This window comes from Heliangelus exortis, chromosome 7 (assembly GCF_036169615.1).
Source record: "Heliangelus exortis chromosome 7, bHelExo1.hap1, whole genome shotgun sequence".
NCBI classification, from domain to species: Eukaryota; Metazoa; Chordata; class Aves; order Apodiformes; family Trochilidae; genus Heliangelus; species Heliangelus exortis.
The window spans coordinates 1,565,142-1,580,867 of record NC_092428.1 but is presented as its reverse complement, the minus strand read 5'-3'; the positions used below and the strand labels follow the sequence as shown (position 1 = coordinate 1,580,867).

Here is a 15,726-nt window from a genome sequence, read left to right as displayed (position 1 = left end):
AGAAAAACGTGGATGTTGTTTTAGACTGTTTTGTAACACAGTGTTCTGAAGACTTCTGTTCTCTTAACTCTCACTTCTGATGATACCTGACCTCCTATCTTACTGCTAGGTGTGACACACAATTAGTTTCATAATTGTTTAAGCCCACAGATACTTCACACAAGCTTGTGAAATGGCCCAGAGGACCAACCCCATTAGTTTTGACATGAAGGTTAAGCATAGGGTTTCCATTATCAGGAACTAAAAGTGGACTTGAAAACTAAATTTATTTTTGGGGGGGGGGGGGAAAAATTAAATGGAGATCTCTGCGTGGTGGGTCAGGACAGCCCCAGCCTTCTGGGCTACAAAGCATAAATAGTTTATGTGTTAATAATTATAATCAAATCAAGTTTTCAGTAGCTTAATGCATTCTATTGGGAATTTTTGGGAATTTTTTATTTGGGATTTTTTTTTAACCTGTGAATTTGGGAAAACAGACTCCAGAGAGCTGGTTCAATCTCCAAACCCAGTCCTTTGGCACACTGCAGTTTTCAGTAGGTAGATCCTTTTGTCTTCAGCTGCAGCCCCAAATGAAGGTCAATGTTTTGCTCAAAATCCTTGAGATTTCCTGACAAAACTTCAGCTTTTTCAGCAGGTAGAGTTGATTGCAAATATGGCACCTTGAAAGTGCTTTTTGGGGCAGTTTAAAATTAATTAATATATTTGACACGTGTCTTTTTAAGTAAGTTTTATTTCTCTGTTGATTGCCTAGAAACAAGGTTTCTGACAAGGGGACCAGACAGTACAGGGTTGAAATTCTTGTTTTAAAATGCAGTGAACATGGCATAGTGAAAGCTGTGGTGTGGAAATAAGCATGCAGTGTCTGTGTTGCTCTGATTTTGTAACAAACACAGATGGTTTGAGAGAAAACTAAATAATTCCACCCACACTAAACCAGGGAGTCTAACAATAATCACAACTCTTTATCACCCTGTTCCTCTAGCAGACTCCCTTCTGCTGTCACTCACACGAGGACTTACTCGTGTGTGAAGCTGCTGCAAAGCCCATCAAGCCCAAAAGGACCCCAGAAGGCTGGAGCTGTCCTGACCCACCATGCAGAGATCTCCATCCATCCTCTTCCTTCTCTGACACCCTCAGCAACAGCACCAACCAAGCCAGACAGAGGTGGTCAGTGACAGCCACCAAGCTCAGCCAAGAATCCAGTCATCACCAGATGAGTCCAGAGGGCCCTGACACTCTTCTCTCCTTCCAAATCTATTTCTGCCATAAGCCTTGTGAAAAATCAGGTGATGGTTTGCATTGCCTGGGAAGGCTGAGCGAGGGCAGCTGAGCACTTGGCATTTGGACCTTGCAGAGCCCAGGCCTCCAAACCACAGCCACCTTGGGTTATCTGCACAAACCTGGAGGCAGCCCTGTGCCACTCACCCCCCTCCTCTTCCCTGTGCATGTTTTTACTCATATGGCTTTTGCTAGGCCAGATTCATAGTTTGGTTATATCCCCTTCCCCTCCTTTTTCTGAAGTGAGAGTGCACTCTATTCAGAGCTGTCTCACAATAGCTAAGCCAGCAAAAATGTGATTTTTTTTTTTTTTCCCAGTCCAGGAAATTTGTTTCCATCATATGAAGTTACTAGAGAAGTGGGTATTACAAACTCCAAAGCCTGGGAGAGATGCCATTAGCTTTCCACTGGTTGGAAGTCCATCCAAAGTAACCTTTCCTTAGCTTTCATGCTTTGATGGGGCACACTCACAGCTTTCCTCTGATGTCAGCTTGGATGGACTTCCAGCATAACACTGCAAACCTCTTCCCTACTGTTACATGTTCTGAGGTAAAACAGATGGGAAAAGATTATCTCCTCTCTGTTACCTGACAGGAGGAAGCACCTGAATATAGAAGATCAACCTCTGGCTAATTGAGGTGACATTTTTAATGTGTGGCTCAGAGGAAGAGCAGGGAGGCTCCTTTTGTAGCAGCTGCAGAAAAACTTTCATAATGTACATTTCTGTATCAAGACCCTTCAGCTCTAACCAGCACAGGGTTCTCTTGCTTTTTGTCTTGCCTTCCCCCCTTGGTTAAGCTACTTAGGAAGAGTCTTGCTTTCTGCAGTAGGATTGTTTATCTGGTTGTGATAAGCAGGGTGCATGATGGAGTGGAAATGAGGTCATTGTCCCTATCTCCTGGGGAGGGAGCTGCATTTATTTCCTGTTCTCACAGCCAACTTGAAGATGTTCTGCCATGATAGAGCATACTTGTTGAGTACTGATGTGAAGGCATTGGGATGGGCTGCCCAGGGAGGGGGTGGATTCTCCATCCCTGGAGGTTTTTAGGAAGAGCCTGGATGTGGCACTCAGTGCCATGGGCTGGGAACCACGGGGGAAGTGGACCAAGGGTTGGACTTGGTGATCTCAGAGGTCCTTTCCAACCCAAATGATTCTGTGTGATTCTGTGGGACAGCAGCAGCTGTTGAGGGCTGAAATTTTGTTTGGTTGGTTGTTTCTTAAACCATTCCTCAGGTTCCTGATTTGCATGTCTGATCTCTAGGTGGGCTGAAAAACAGGGCAACAGCTGTTTTCCCTTCTCAGATCTGTCCTGTGCCAAGACAGGGAAACATGTAGGTGCTTGTGGTGCAGACATCCAACCTAAGGAAGCACCTCACTGTAAAAATTGGAGATCCCTTCCTTTTGCAACTTAGTGAGGTCAGCTGGAGGGACCCTAAGCAGTGAGTGGAGTATGGTGGGGAGAGGGCAGGGAGCTGAAAGGCAGATTTCCTGGGAGCTCTTTTATTTTTTTTATTTGCAGAGGGAAGGATTGGTTGACATTGCTAGCAGGTAGTGCTGGGCAAGGGAGGGTCTCAACCTGTTTGGTTTTTTGTATTGTAAAGGAGCAGAAGAACAAAGATGTGCTGCAAGGTAGGCTGTCAGTGGAAGGGACATAGCAGAGCCTCAGCATGAGCTTGGCTGGCAGTCACATTACAGTGTGGCTGTCATTTCCACAGTACTTGTGGGGTTTTATCCAATTTGTAGGACACAATCAGTGTTCCTTCTCCTGGTGTCTACTGATGGTTCTGCTGTCTGGTTCCCTGTTCTCTGCTGAGGGTTCCTTGCCAGGTTCCCCACCTTCACAAGAGGCAGGGGCTGCACCTGGAGGCCTGGCACACACAGACACACACACACACACAGACACACACACACACACACACACACACAGACACACACACACAGGGAGGGGTGTTGGTGTCTGGCAGTCAAGCAGAAGAATGAGGAATTTTGTGTCATGATGACACCATCAGAGTGGAATGGATTGGAAAATCTCTCAGATTCCTTCTCTGATTACTGTGACTCAATTACTGCAGTCCCTCTGGGGCCCAAGGCAGACCTCTGCACAAAGGCAAAGCAAGATCATGCTGCTCTCTGCTCCAGAAATAAGCATTATATTATGAATAATAGAGGGGGCTGGGGAAATGTACTTGTGAGTACTGGGTTTTAGGGTGGTAAGACATGGCTCAGCTGGAAAGGAGTTTGTGTGACTGGAGTTGCTGATAAAGCTGTCAAGTGACCATTATCTTCCACGTGCCCTGGCAGGAATGTACCAGCAGCCCCCAGTACGTGTGTTCTGGTCACTGGTTGTGGACAAATGTTGGTCTGGAGCATTTGTACTGATCCCCCACAGTCATTTCCAAGCACTGGAAATATCTATTGATCAGAGATTAAAACCACAGAGTTCTGATCACTGTCTTACTTTCCTGTCACATCAGTTGCCATGTGGCTTAGCAGCTGATAATTCACAAAACAATTTATGTTTCACATTAGCACTGCATATCACTGAGAAACAGAACATTTAAGTTTCCTCAAGTGTTTGCCCTAAAGCTGGTGCCTGGGGAGGTAGCTGACCTCAGAGCTGCTGCTCTCTGATCTGCTGGTGCTTTTCTGGCTGGACAGGGGCCTGTGGTGCCTCCATCCTTGCCCTGCTCATCCTTGCTGAGCATTTGGACTGCTGCCTCCTGCAATTTGTGCTCAGTCCTGGCAGGAGTTTGGAATAGACCCTAATTTATCTCTAAACTTGTTGTTTTGTTTTGTTTCTTTTCTTTGGTGTTAGATTCCAAGGAGTTTGATATCAAGGACACAGGCATTGTCTTTTCTTTTAAAAGGGAGGAATTTCCAGTGTGCTTTTTATTTTCTTTTCTTTCCAGGCTTTTTGTTTTGGGGACGAGTGGTTTCTGACAGCTCTCTCACCTTTTAATATGAATTGTGCTTGGTATATTTGTTTTGTTGCTTTTTTTTTTTTCCTTTTCATTTGAACCTAAACCAGCTGATGTGGTCCCCAAAGAGCGAAATGCATCCTGTGCCAGCTGGCATGCCCTCTGGCTGTGAAGCCTTGTTAAAGAGATTGGAGCTGACAGATTCTTGAGCAGCAATCTGATACAGGGCTTTTTTTTTTTTTTCTTTTTTTTCCTCCTCCTTTTTTTTTTTTTTTTTTTAATTTGTTTTTTTGAGCTCGCCCATGTAACAAACGGGGGCTTGTTTGGGAGCTTCGCTAGAGGCTTGAATGGAGTCATTGTTATTAAAACACTGCTGGGATTCAGAAGTGCCCAGCAAAGGGGGTTTCTCTCCCTCTTGCCCCTCAGCTGGGCACTGCAGGTGTGGCAGCCTAGCTGAAACTCTGGTTTCATCTTTATCCTCCAGAATAATGCAGGTTTCTCATGACTTTCATCTTTATATTGATAACCCGGAAACTGAAGCTACAGCTCTTTCCAAAATACTCAGTGCAACACTAAAAATGAAGTTGGAGAGGTGAGTGAGTGTAACCAGGGAAGAAAAGGGTTTTTCAGGTTGCTGTTCTGGGGATAAAGAGTTATAAAAGTAACAGTGTACTTTGCCAGGCTTTTGCTCAGCTCAGCATACTCTTGGTTTTCTTATTGTTACCCTGGGCCCTGGCTTACAAATTCTACCCCAGAAACACGTGCTTGGAGATTTCTGCAGGCAACACAAAGGCTCCTGAGCTTACAAGTCCCTCTTTACATCATTTACTTGTGCAAAAAGAGCTTCTTGCCAAATGCATGCTAAAACAGTGAGTCTTTGAATCCCAAAATATTCTGTTTTATCCAAAGAAAGCCTTTGAGGTTCAATGCGACCTCGGAGCTCTAGTGCAAAGCACAAGGGTGGTAACACTGGAGCCTTCCTTGCAGAGCCAGGGCTCAGTGTGGAGGTGAAAAGGTTGTTTTCCTGGTTGCATTTGAAAGGTTGCATGGTTTGGGTTATTATCCTGGGGCTGAACTAAACTTGAACTGAGATTACAAGCCACATCCTTCACTCAGTCCGCACCGTCGTATGTTTAAAATCAGTTGTGGCCTCAGTAACAAAAAAAGGCAAAAAAAAAAAAAAAAGTATCTGAATTCTGGTTTTTTTACATCTTCCCATAGTAATTTCTCCTCTTCTCTCCCATGTCCTTTTTCCAATAAAACGTTACCAGTGTGCAGAGACAAAACTGAAAGATGATGGGTTGCCTGTGTTGAAGAAAACACAGCTTCTGGTTTCCCAATATTGTGGATTATGGCTTTCCAAATGTGTCATTACAGAGAGCCACTTGGGAATGGAGCCTCGATCCATTCAGAGTCTGGGGAACAGAGATTGTGTTTTTATTTATTATTTAAATCTTGATTCATCCGCTGCCTTGCAGCGTGACCTTCAGTACGATTTGCTGTGACTCACTGGTGGAAAATGATTTCTGTAATATTTCTTTACATTTCCAGCCCACAGCTGCCCTGAAGACCTGGTGGGGGCTGAGGTTTCATGGTGCAGTCCTCAAGCCAGCCCCTGCTCTGCTGAGCTGATAGCACAGCAGTTATTTGAGGCACTGATCATGGTGTGTGAGCAGCACTCTGACTCTTTTCCATCTGCTCCTGTAAATTTAGCAATATTAGATCAATCCATATAAAATCTGCTTGGGTTTTTTTGTCTCTGCTTCTAGCAGTTTGGAAGACAGCCTGGTGGGAGTCTTTAGAGTGGGACTTTTGGCGTCATCTGTGGACTGATATTTTCCCTGAGTCAGAAGGATTTTTTTCTGTTTAGTAATACAAATTGCAAAATAAGCATCTGTCTCGTAAGTAATTTCTTTTTTGGTGGAGCAAAATAAGCATCTGTCTCAGAAGGAGCTTCATCTCTGGTGCATCTAATTGTTAAAACCCTGAATTTGCTATATAAAAACCTTACATCTGTGTTTAACTGGTGCACAAATGAGTCTTCCAGTAGTCTTTGTTTCATCAGAGTGGTAATAACAAAGACTCAAAATGGCAGGACTGGAGAAAGGCTGAAGAATATTTTGGTAGTACTTGTTATTGTTGCTCTTGTGAGCTGTGCCAGTTAAGCAGGTGGTTGGAGGGATTCTCTGTGCTGGAGCACATGTCTTTGGGAGTGGGGGGAGTGAGTAAGAAAGATTTTGAGAGAGAAAAAAAGGGATTTTTTTTTTTTTTCCACTTTTACAAAGAACTCATTTGGGATGTGACTGATGTGGTGCACAACATCTGGCATTCAGGGTGTCCTTGCACCCTGCTGGGGAGGGCACCAGGTGCTCCCCAAAATGTGCCTGTAGCCCCAGTGATGCAACACCTGGGTGTTATTGCTGTAGGTGAGACACATTTCTGGGAAGAGAGAGAAGACTACACAGTGATTTTATTTTCTTTTTAAACCAAAGAGCAATTTAGTTCCTATCCCTGGTGTTTATGTTTTAGAGGGCTTGGTGTTTGTTGGCTTTGTTGAGCATTTTATCCTGGAAAAATAACAACATATGGTGAAAGAGTCTGCTGCCATAAACAGAAAGCAGGAGCCGAGAGAGCTTTGTAACAAGAAGCTTTCATGTGTTTGAGACCAACCCAAATTTATGTCGAGCTGTTGGTGATTTAGAGCTGGCTTTGTGTTCTGCAGTGGCACGTGAAGGAAGGATTCAGGAGAGGTTCCCTCTCCATCTGCCACAGAATCAGGTGGAAGCAGTGAGGTGTGCAGTGCCTGTGCCCCCCAGCTCTGTGTTGCCTGAGGGCTGATGCTCTCGTGTTTTGAGAGAAGAACATGAGTTTGCAGGACAAGCAGGGAGGGGTGGGAACCATGGTGTTACTTCCATGGGTGTTCACCAAGTTCCTGCCCAAGTTGTTGTGTCTCAGCTCCCAGCTCTGCCTGCTGACAGGTGAGGGATGCTGCCCACCAAGCACCTGCTGATCCTCCCGTTTCAGCTCAACCCTCTTCGTTCCCATCCGTCCGTACTGGGAATTGACTTTTCCTCTTTTACATTGCAGGCTGCAGAGAGAAAGTGCCACCATGTGAATGCCAAACAGAACCAGGACACCTGGGAAGGCTGAGCTGAAACTGGTTGTGCAGAGGCCAGAGATCCAGGACACCTCCTCCTCCTCCAAAAGACTCCCCCGAGCGAGAGGAGAGGACCAGGAGGAAGCACCCAGAAGAGCGATGGGAATTGAGGGCCATGGTTACTTGAGATAAATGGCAGATCCCTGGGAGCTGAGCCTGGTAGCTGTGTGCTTTAGCTTTGTCTCTCTCCTCAGCCTCTCTTTCTTTTTTGCCAGCTGCTGCTGGGTCCTGCCAGGGCGACACTGGAGATTCCCAGAGCGAGGTGGGCTCAGGGCGTGAGGAGGGGGTGGGCAGCCCGTCCCACCATGATCCAGCTGTGGAAAGTGGTGCGGCACGTGCGACAGCTGGAGCTCCACAGGTTGATCCTGCTGCTCATTGCCTTCAGCCTGGTCTCCATGTGCATCCTGGCTTACTACGTCACCAACAACCCCAAAATCAAGGAGCCACCACCCCTGCCCTTCAGCGACTGCAGCAGCCAGCACCGCGTCGCGGTCCCACCGCAAGCCAGCTGGAGGCTCACCAAGTCCGTGGACACCTCCAGGACTGAGCCCGTGGTGCTGGTGTTTGTGGAAAGCATTTACTCCCAGCTGGGGCAGGAAATCGTGGCTATCTTGGAATCCAGCAGGTTTAAATACAGGACAGAGATAGCCCCGGGCAAAGGGGACATGCCCACCCTGACAGACAAAGACAGAGGTCGCTACGCTCTGATCATCTACGAGAACATCCTGAAATATGTGAACCTGGATGCTTGGAACAGAGAGCTGCTGGATAAGTACTGTGTGGAGTACGGAGTGGGCATCGTAGGCTTTTTCAAAGCCAACGAGAACAGCCTGCTCAGCGCACAGCTCAAGGGTTTCCCCCTTTTCCTACATTCCAACTTGGGCCTGCGGGACTACCACATCAACCCAAGTGCTCCCCTGCTCTATGTCACCCGGGCTAACGAGGTGGAGCAGGGGCCACTGCCTGGGGACGACTGGACGGTGTTCCAGTCCAACCACAGCACCTACGAGCCGGTGCTCTTGGCCAGCACCAAGTCCTCGGAGTCCATTCCTCACCTGGCTGCCCACAAAGCCTTGCACGCCACGGTGGTGCAGGACCTGGGCCTGCACGACGGGATCCAGCGGGTTCTCTTTGGCAATAACCTCAATTTTTGGCTGCACAAACTCATTTTTGTGGATGCCATCGCCTACTTGACCGGCAAGCGCCTCTGCCTCACGCTTGACCGCTACGTCCTGGTGGACATTGATGATATATTTGTGGGGAAAGAGGGAACACGCATGAAAGTCTCCGATGTCGAGGTAAAAATTCCCAGAAAAATGTCTGGGGGGTGGGGGGTGTGCTGGGAAAGCCAAGGCTGCATTTAATTTGAGTGATGAAAGAGCTGATTGCTGCAGTTCTCATCTGCAAGGAGAGAATCGCAGAATCATCAAGGACCTCTGGATCATCAGGTCCAGCCTGGTTTGGGTTTTGTTTTTTATTTCAAATAGCCAGCAAAGGCACTGTCTGTGATGCTCTCAACACTTTGGGGGGGTTAAATGGAGCATTTTGCATCCTGGGACCTCTAGTTGCCTCTCTGAATTTTAGAGAAGGATGCTTGCAGTGCCTCCTCTTTAACATAGGCAACAAGCATAGATTTCCCCCCTCACCCTCTTTGTAGGTGTATACTCTGCCTCTCAAAAGGAAAAGGCAAGTTCTGTTAGAATAGAGAAACTGTATTTATCATATTATTATTTTTATATATATATATATCTATATATATAGATATATACTGCAAAACTGTAGGCCTTTCCATGCAGTCTAAACTGCTGCAGTCCACGTTTCAGCCACCTGGCTTTTCAGGACATAATCAGACCCCCATCCATCCCTGGGCAGGTAATATCCAAAAATCCAGCAGGAAAACTTGCTCAGAGACAGCCTTTGTGACAACTGTGACAACTGGGAAAGAGAGATGCCACCTTTGGGGGCTGCTTTCTGTGGCAGTCCCTTGAGTAATATTCTGACCTGGTAGGAAAGGCACAGAGACATTTTGTGGAGGAGAGGGAAGCCAGACAGGTGGAAGAAAAAACAAGTAGGAAGAAGGTAAGAAACTAAGTGCCCCTTCTGTGTCCTTGAGAGGATGTGGCAAATATATCCATGGTGCCAATAACCTGGGACAGCAGCTGCCTTAGAATGCTTCCAGAACAACTTCTAAGTGAAGCACCCTTTAACCTTTCATCCAAGGGTACAGAACATTTGAGGCAGAGATACAAAAACCCCCCTGTTGTACATGTATGTCCCTTCCTTGAACTGAGCCTCATCTTTTCCATGTTCCCAAGAGCAATCTTCCACCTCACTGTGAGTCTCACCACCTTCTCCACGTGTCTGTGCATCCATGCAGAACACACCTCTGTTCATCTCCATTTTTCCAGTCTTTGAGATTCTAAGTTCTGCCTGTGAGCCCAAATCTAGCCTGGGGAGAAGGAAACCCTTGCATTCTGTTTGGAGCTGGCTTTGTCTTTTCAGTTCATGTGGAGCTGTGTGCCTGAAGCAGCTCTAATTGCATTCCATTATTTATTTTATTTGCTTTCTTCTTTAATAATTTGTTACAGCCACCTTAGACCATAACTGGAAGCAAATAGATACAGAAAAAGTGTTTCCAGGCAGACAGGTATAAAAAAATGGGACTTGTATATAATACTTCAGGAGAATGCTAAAGTTGTCTTCATTTTACTGCAGTCTCCCTGTGTTTTGAGGTGCTGGAATGCTTTGAAAGGTGTTGGGTTTTGGGTTTTTTTGAAGGATCACAGTCTTATCTTGGTCCTAAGCAGGCCCTGCCCCCTCTAGTCCAAAGCAGCAGAGATTCCCACCCCTGCAGTCTTTGTGCAGGTTATGGACCCGTGTGAGAAACCAGGAGATAGGTGTCCAAAGCTCTTGGAAACAAAGGCTGCTCTAGATGTTAAAAACAAACCCAGACAAGATAATTCCACAAGATGCTTTGTTTGGGTTTTAACGGGGTGAAATGGAGGAATAATCTGTGATCAGTAAGCAGAGAATCTCGGGCAAAGCAGATAAACCCCAGATTTATCCATTTAAAAGCAGCTCTCTGATTGCAGAGCCAGGAGAGGTTAATGAATTTTTATTTTTTAAAAGCGAGAAATAACTACATGGATTTGTTGATAGCCTCTCACCGTGGGGAGAGGAGGGGATATAATAGTGCCACAACAGCTGGCATTTTCTTTGGCTTTTTGTATGAAAGCTCTGTTTCAAGGCTGTTATCTCAACACACAGCTCCTTATCTCAAAGCTTAGATTACAGTGGTCAGGGCAGTGGTTTGAAGATTGGATGCTGTGTGAAGGTATAAAATTGACTCAGCTGTCCCAGTGAGCCCCTTTGCCATATGCAGGTCCACGTTCCCAGAGCCTTCTGACAAAATTGCTATTAAAAGGGAGTGCTGAATATAATTTGATGAAATGCATACCAGGGGTAGATGTCCTGCCTGAGAAGAAAATGATTTTATTTGTGATGCTTGAAGGAGAGCTGAGTAGCTTCGGTCATTAATGAGAAAAAAGGGACCCGTGCTCCCTTTTCCTGGGAAGATGACAATCCTTGAGCTTGCAGTCTTCAGCTGAAGTGAAACAGTTGGAAGTTGTGCAAGGAAAATGTTTTGTTTTGGGTTTTTTTTCCCTCATAAAGTTTACCAGAGGTTTGAGCTGCACATAATTAACAAAATCTTGGAGATTCCCTTCTCAATTAATCAGTCTCTTCCAAAGTCAGGATCCTCAGAATTTACCAACCCTCCACAGCCAAAAAGACAAATTTCTACTGCAAAAGGATTTGGCTTTTAGGATCCTTCCTGGTCATCTTTAGGTATGAGGAAAGAAGATTTAAGTAGATGAGGTTTTGCCTCCTTTGCTGGTAATCCCTGCAAAGGCATAAATGATGATGAGTGATCACTGCTAGCAGTCTGAGGGCAAGCTAGCTGCAGATCAAGGACTGGCATTTCATTTGGGCTTATGCATGGGTGGTGAGAGTGGAAGATGGAGAACCCAGTGAGGGTGGCTGTCAGCCAGCTCCTGTCTTTCTGAATTATAGAGGATGATCTTTCCTGCAATGGAAATACTCAGCAGTTTCTGTCTCCCTGATTCTAACATCGTAGGGGAGGCAGAAATAACAGCAGTGAGGATGCTTTCTGACAGCACTGAGTGATGCCAGTGCCACTGCTGGGCAGTGAGAAAACTGCAGAGAATCCTTGGGGAATGTGCTGCCCGGTGTCTGCAGGAGCAGCTCCTCTGCAGGAGGTGTTTCTGCAGCTTATGCTTTGCCTGAGCATTTGGGAAGAGGTTGTTAAAGCACTCTGCTTCCTTCCAACATTTTTGATTATCCGTCCTTCTCCTTTGTCCATGACTCATGGTATCCTCTCTTCCCAGCGTCTGACTCTCAACATTTTTTTCTCCCTTTTCCCTGGGTTTTGAGGGACCTGAGATAGATGAGAGCTAATATTTAGGGTGTGTGGGAAACAGATAAAATGGGACATGGTTTAGTGGTGGCTCTTCAGGAGCAGGGTAATAGCATTAGGACAGGGTTGGACTCGATGATCTTGATGGTCTTTTCCAGCCTGAGCAATTCCATGATTCTCTGCAAACACTTCTGGAAGTTAAAAATGTCATAGCTAAAAAAATGATGTTGCATTAAGGGTTAGTATTATGATGCCAAGCACATCATGCAGACTTAGAAAAGGATTAGGTCCTGAAGAAGCAACTTAAAGTCAGGGTGCTCTGGCTTCCTCTGCTTTCTTCTTCACTCCTAGAATTTTAACACCATTGAGAGAGATTTTCACTGAATGGCTTCAAGGGCTTGTAGTGACCACTGAGTAAATCTTTACTGATGCATCAGCAAGATTATATAGATATTTTAATGTGGTGCCACAAAAGAGAGTTTTCAACTTTTCCCCTCTAGCATTTGCTTAGAAGTAAATACCATCATTTGTGGTAATAAAAAATTGTGGTTTCTTTAAAGTGGTGGGCATTGAATGTCAGACTGACTGAAGCTTAGACCTTTCTTTTGCACCATGTCCAGAAATGTGCATTGGAATGTAGATGGCTGTCACTTGGATCACTTTCTTCTAGAGGAAGAAATTTTGCACTCTGGAGCTGAGGGGATAGCTAAAATGTGAGCCCTCTGGCCCGTATCACATGAGCTACTGAATTTCTTAACTGTGCAGATGAAGCTCTGTTTGCATCTGGTCAGTGTGTGATACCTAATGGACAGCCTGCTCCACATTGCTTGATTGCCTTTCATCTGAGAATCTCAGAGCACATTATGGATAGAAATGAAATGCCACTGGAGTCACCTGTTAGGATATTATTAGTGCTGTCATATTCATCCCACTTTATACCAGAGAAACAGAGTGCAGAGGTGGCAGAGCAGAGCAGAGCCATCATCCCAGCCTCTTCCACAGCTTCATTGTTTCTCCTTACTACAGCTCACAGACCTCCTTGAACCAGTGTGCAAGGAACAGTGAATGCATCATCTGTTGCAACAATTTTCCTTGGCATGTCCTCTCTTAGCAGTGTCTCTCCTAGACATTCCTGCAACCCAGCACCACTGCCACCTCAGGGATGTGGCTGTGACAAGGACCCAGCAGCAGTGGTGAGCTGGTTGGCAATAAACCCACCAGATGAGCAGGACTTGCTAAGGCTCCATCAGCTCAGCTCCAGATTTCTAGGGCCTCCACAGTTCCTCCCTGGTGTCTCCCTGGACACAAAGGATTGCTGCTGGTTGGAGCAGGGTTTTTTGGGATTTATCATCAGGCAGATGTGTAGTCATGGTAACCCCAGGCAGGCTTTAAATCTCCCTCTGTGCAGAGGAATGCTAAGCCTCTTAACCTCTGGCTTTCCTCCCTCCACCTTCCTACCCAAGCTGGAGGAACTGGATGTGGCTTTCAGAAGTGGTGATGTTGGGACAGCTCTGGAAACCAGATGGAAAAGTGGCATCTTTTCCATCTGAGATCCTGGGTAGTGTGTTCAAGATGCTGGTCCCAAATTTGATACCATCTTGTCATCCAGCTGGGCAGGGAAGTGCTTCTCTGCAGGGATGCCCAGCTCTTAGTCTGTGCTCCTTGGTGTGTGGGCTGAGTCTCTGTGTCTTACAGGGTTACCTGAGGGGAGCTTGGCCTCTCAGGATCCCTTCTGGAGCTTAGCTCCATTCCCTGGGACACCCCTTCCTTCAGGCTGAGCTGGACAGCAGCAGAGCCCAGAGAAACATTACAGGGCCAACTGAACGTGAACACTTCTCTCTCTTTTCACTCAAACAGGCTTTACTGAGCACCCAGAATAAGCTGAGAACTTTAGTCCCAAATTTCACCTTCAACCTGGGCTTCTCAGGGAAGTTCTACCACACAGGTAAGCTCCTGGCACCCCTTTGTCCCAGCACCTGCATTTGACCCCCAGTTTTGAGTGTGTGATACATGGGAGAGAGGGTGATTGATTCCCTGTTGGAACTGCAGGGGATTGGCCCCTGCTCTGAAACACTGAGCCCCTCTCTGCCTTCTGCTTTCCCACTTCCTTTGCTGCTCTCTAGGTACGGATGAAGAAGATGAAGGGGATGACATGCTGCTCAAACACAGGAAGGAGTTCTGGTGGTTCCCTCACATGTGGAGTCACATGCAGCCTCATCTTTTCCACAATGTCACTGTGCTGGCTGAGCAGATGAAGCTCAACAAGCAGTTTGCTGTGGTAAGGGGCATCACAGTATATTTATTTCCTGATACTTTAACATTCATCTCCTGGAATAGCTGTTTAGGTCCTGCTGATCCCAAGTACTGGTCTCCTAAATCAGTTGCATTTGAGGAAGTTCTGAAATTTTCAGTTGGTGGGTGGCTCCTGCTGTCTTCAGGCAAGCAGCACCATTTGTGTGCCTGCCTGTGCATGGGAAGTGCTTCCTGGCACCTGCATGGCCCCAGGCAGCTCCACTGCATTCCAGGGTGCAAATCCCAAGGCTCTTGTTTGCTGAGGTGTGAACTTGTAGCATAACCATCCAAATCCAATTAATTTACAAGCTCTGGCAGTGAGAAGGCATTTCCTTTTCCATCCTTATTCAGGGTGGTTTTGTGAAGAGGTTGCCTGATGGGGAGTATAAAATGCTCTGTGTGCTAAGAGCCCTCCCCAGAAAATGCTGCAGGGAGTTACTTACCTGGGAAGCCCAGGGTGAATTCCCAGAGGAGGGGAAGCCTTGAATACCCCGTGCTGCTGGAGCAATGTATGTTTGCTGCTTCCAGCCCAGAGCTGAAGATAGAATACAGGTTTTTTCTTCACCTCTGGCTTGGTTCTTGTGATGTTAATCCCTTGGGAATGGCAGGGGGACACACACAGATGCAGGGGTGATCTTGAACTCAGAGCACAGTTGCAGCCTTAGAGAAACAATTTAGACTCCTTTTTTTCCCCTGGTTAAATAGCAGTGCAGGCTTTTGCAAAGGCAGACAAAGCCCAGAGCACAACTGCACAATCTTAATGTAGACCAGGCTAGCTGTGGGAAGGAGGAAGTTCACTCCTGGGCCCTGGTTTTATTGTACACCACCAGGGCAGAGCTGTCATCATTCATATTGTTACCAGAGCCACACAGAGCTATTAAAACCCATGAAATTCAGGTATTTTCTGTCGTTTTAGTATAGCTCCTTTTACCCTCAGCAATCTCTTGCTTTGTGTGTGTGCTTTTTATTTTATTGAATTGCTGAAGACAGAGCCCAGTCATCATCATCCTTTCCTTCTGTATCAGTTCAGGAGACTGTTTTCCTCCTCTGGTGACTCAGATCCAGGCATTGTGGGAGTGAGATTTGTCACTTAACAGCATTGATTAGTTTATAGTAACCCAGGAGCCCGACCTGAGCCTTGTGAATTAATCTGATCTGTCACTCCTGCAGGCTACAAGACCATTCTTACAGCAGCTGTTACCAGTGCTGGATGTCCTTCTTCTTGATACAAAATCACTCTCATGTTTCTATAAGTGTATAAACCCAGAACTACAAGCAGTATTTCAGGTGTCCCAATCCAGAGAGTCCTGCTGTTACTCTGTCAGAGTTCTCCAGCTTGCTGAGTAGGACCCTAATAAAGGACATTAGTTAAATCCTGACTGATCAAGCTGCATCTTCTGCTTCCAGGAGCATGGGATTCCCACAGACTTGGGCTATGCAGTAGCCCCCCATCACTCTGGGGTTTATCCTGTCCACACACAGCTCTATGAGGCCTGGAAATCCGTGTGGAGCATCCAGGTAACCAGCACTGAGGAATATCCACACCTGCGGCCCGCCCGCTACCGCCGGGGATTCATCCATAACGGAATCATGGTGAGCACAGCAGAGCCCTGCCCCAGGGACAGCCTCCTGGGGGCCTGGATCA

The 15,726-nt window shown here is 46.4% G+C and overlaps 1 protein-coding gene across 6 annotated transcripts in view; it reads left to right on the top strand.

Moving 5' to 3' along the window:
* Positions 1-15,726, top strand: part of NDST2 (N-deacetylase and N-sulfotransferase 2) — a 111,885-nt gene that overhangs the window by 83,582 nt on the left and 12,577 nt on the right. For all 6 annotated transcript variants that reach the window (XM_071748204.1, XM_071748198.1, XM_071748200.1 and 3 more), the window contains 4 exons: positions 7,285-8,652; positions 13,647-13,734; positions 13,913-14,067; positions 15,489-15,674. In XM_071748204.1, the coding sequence (XP_071604305.1) occupies positions 7,660-8,652; positions 13,647-13,734; positions 13,913-14,067; positions 15,489-15,674 (1,422 nt within the window). In that variant the 5' untranslated portion in view covers positions 7,285-7,659. The remainder of the gene's footprint in view (positions 1-7,284; positions 8,653-13,646; positions 13,735-13,912; positions 14,068-15,488; positions 15,675-15,726) is intronic.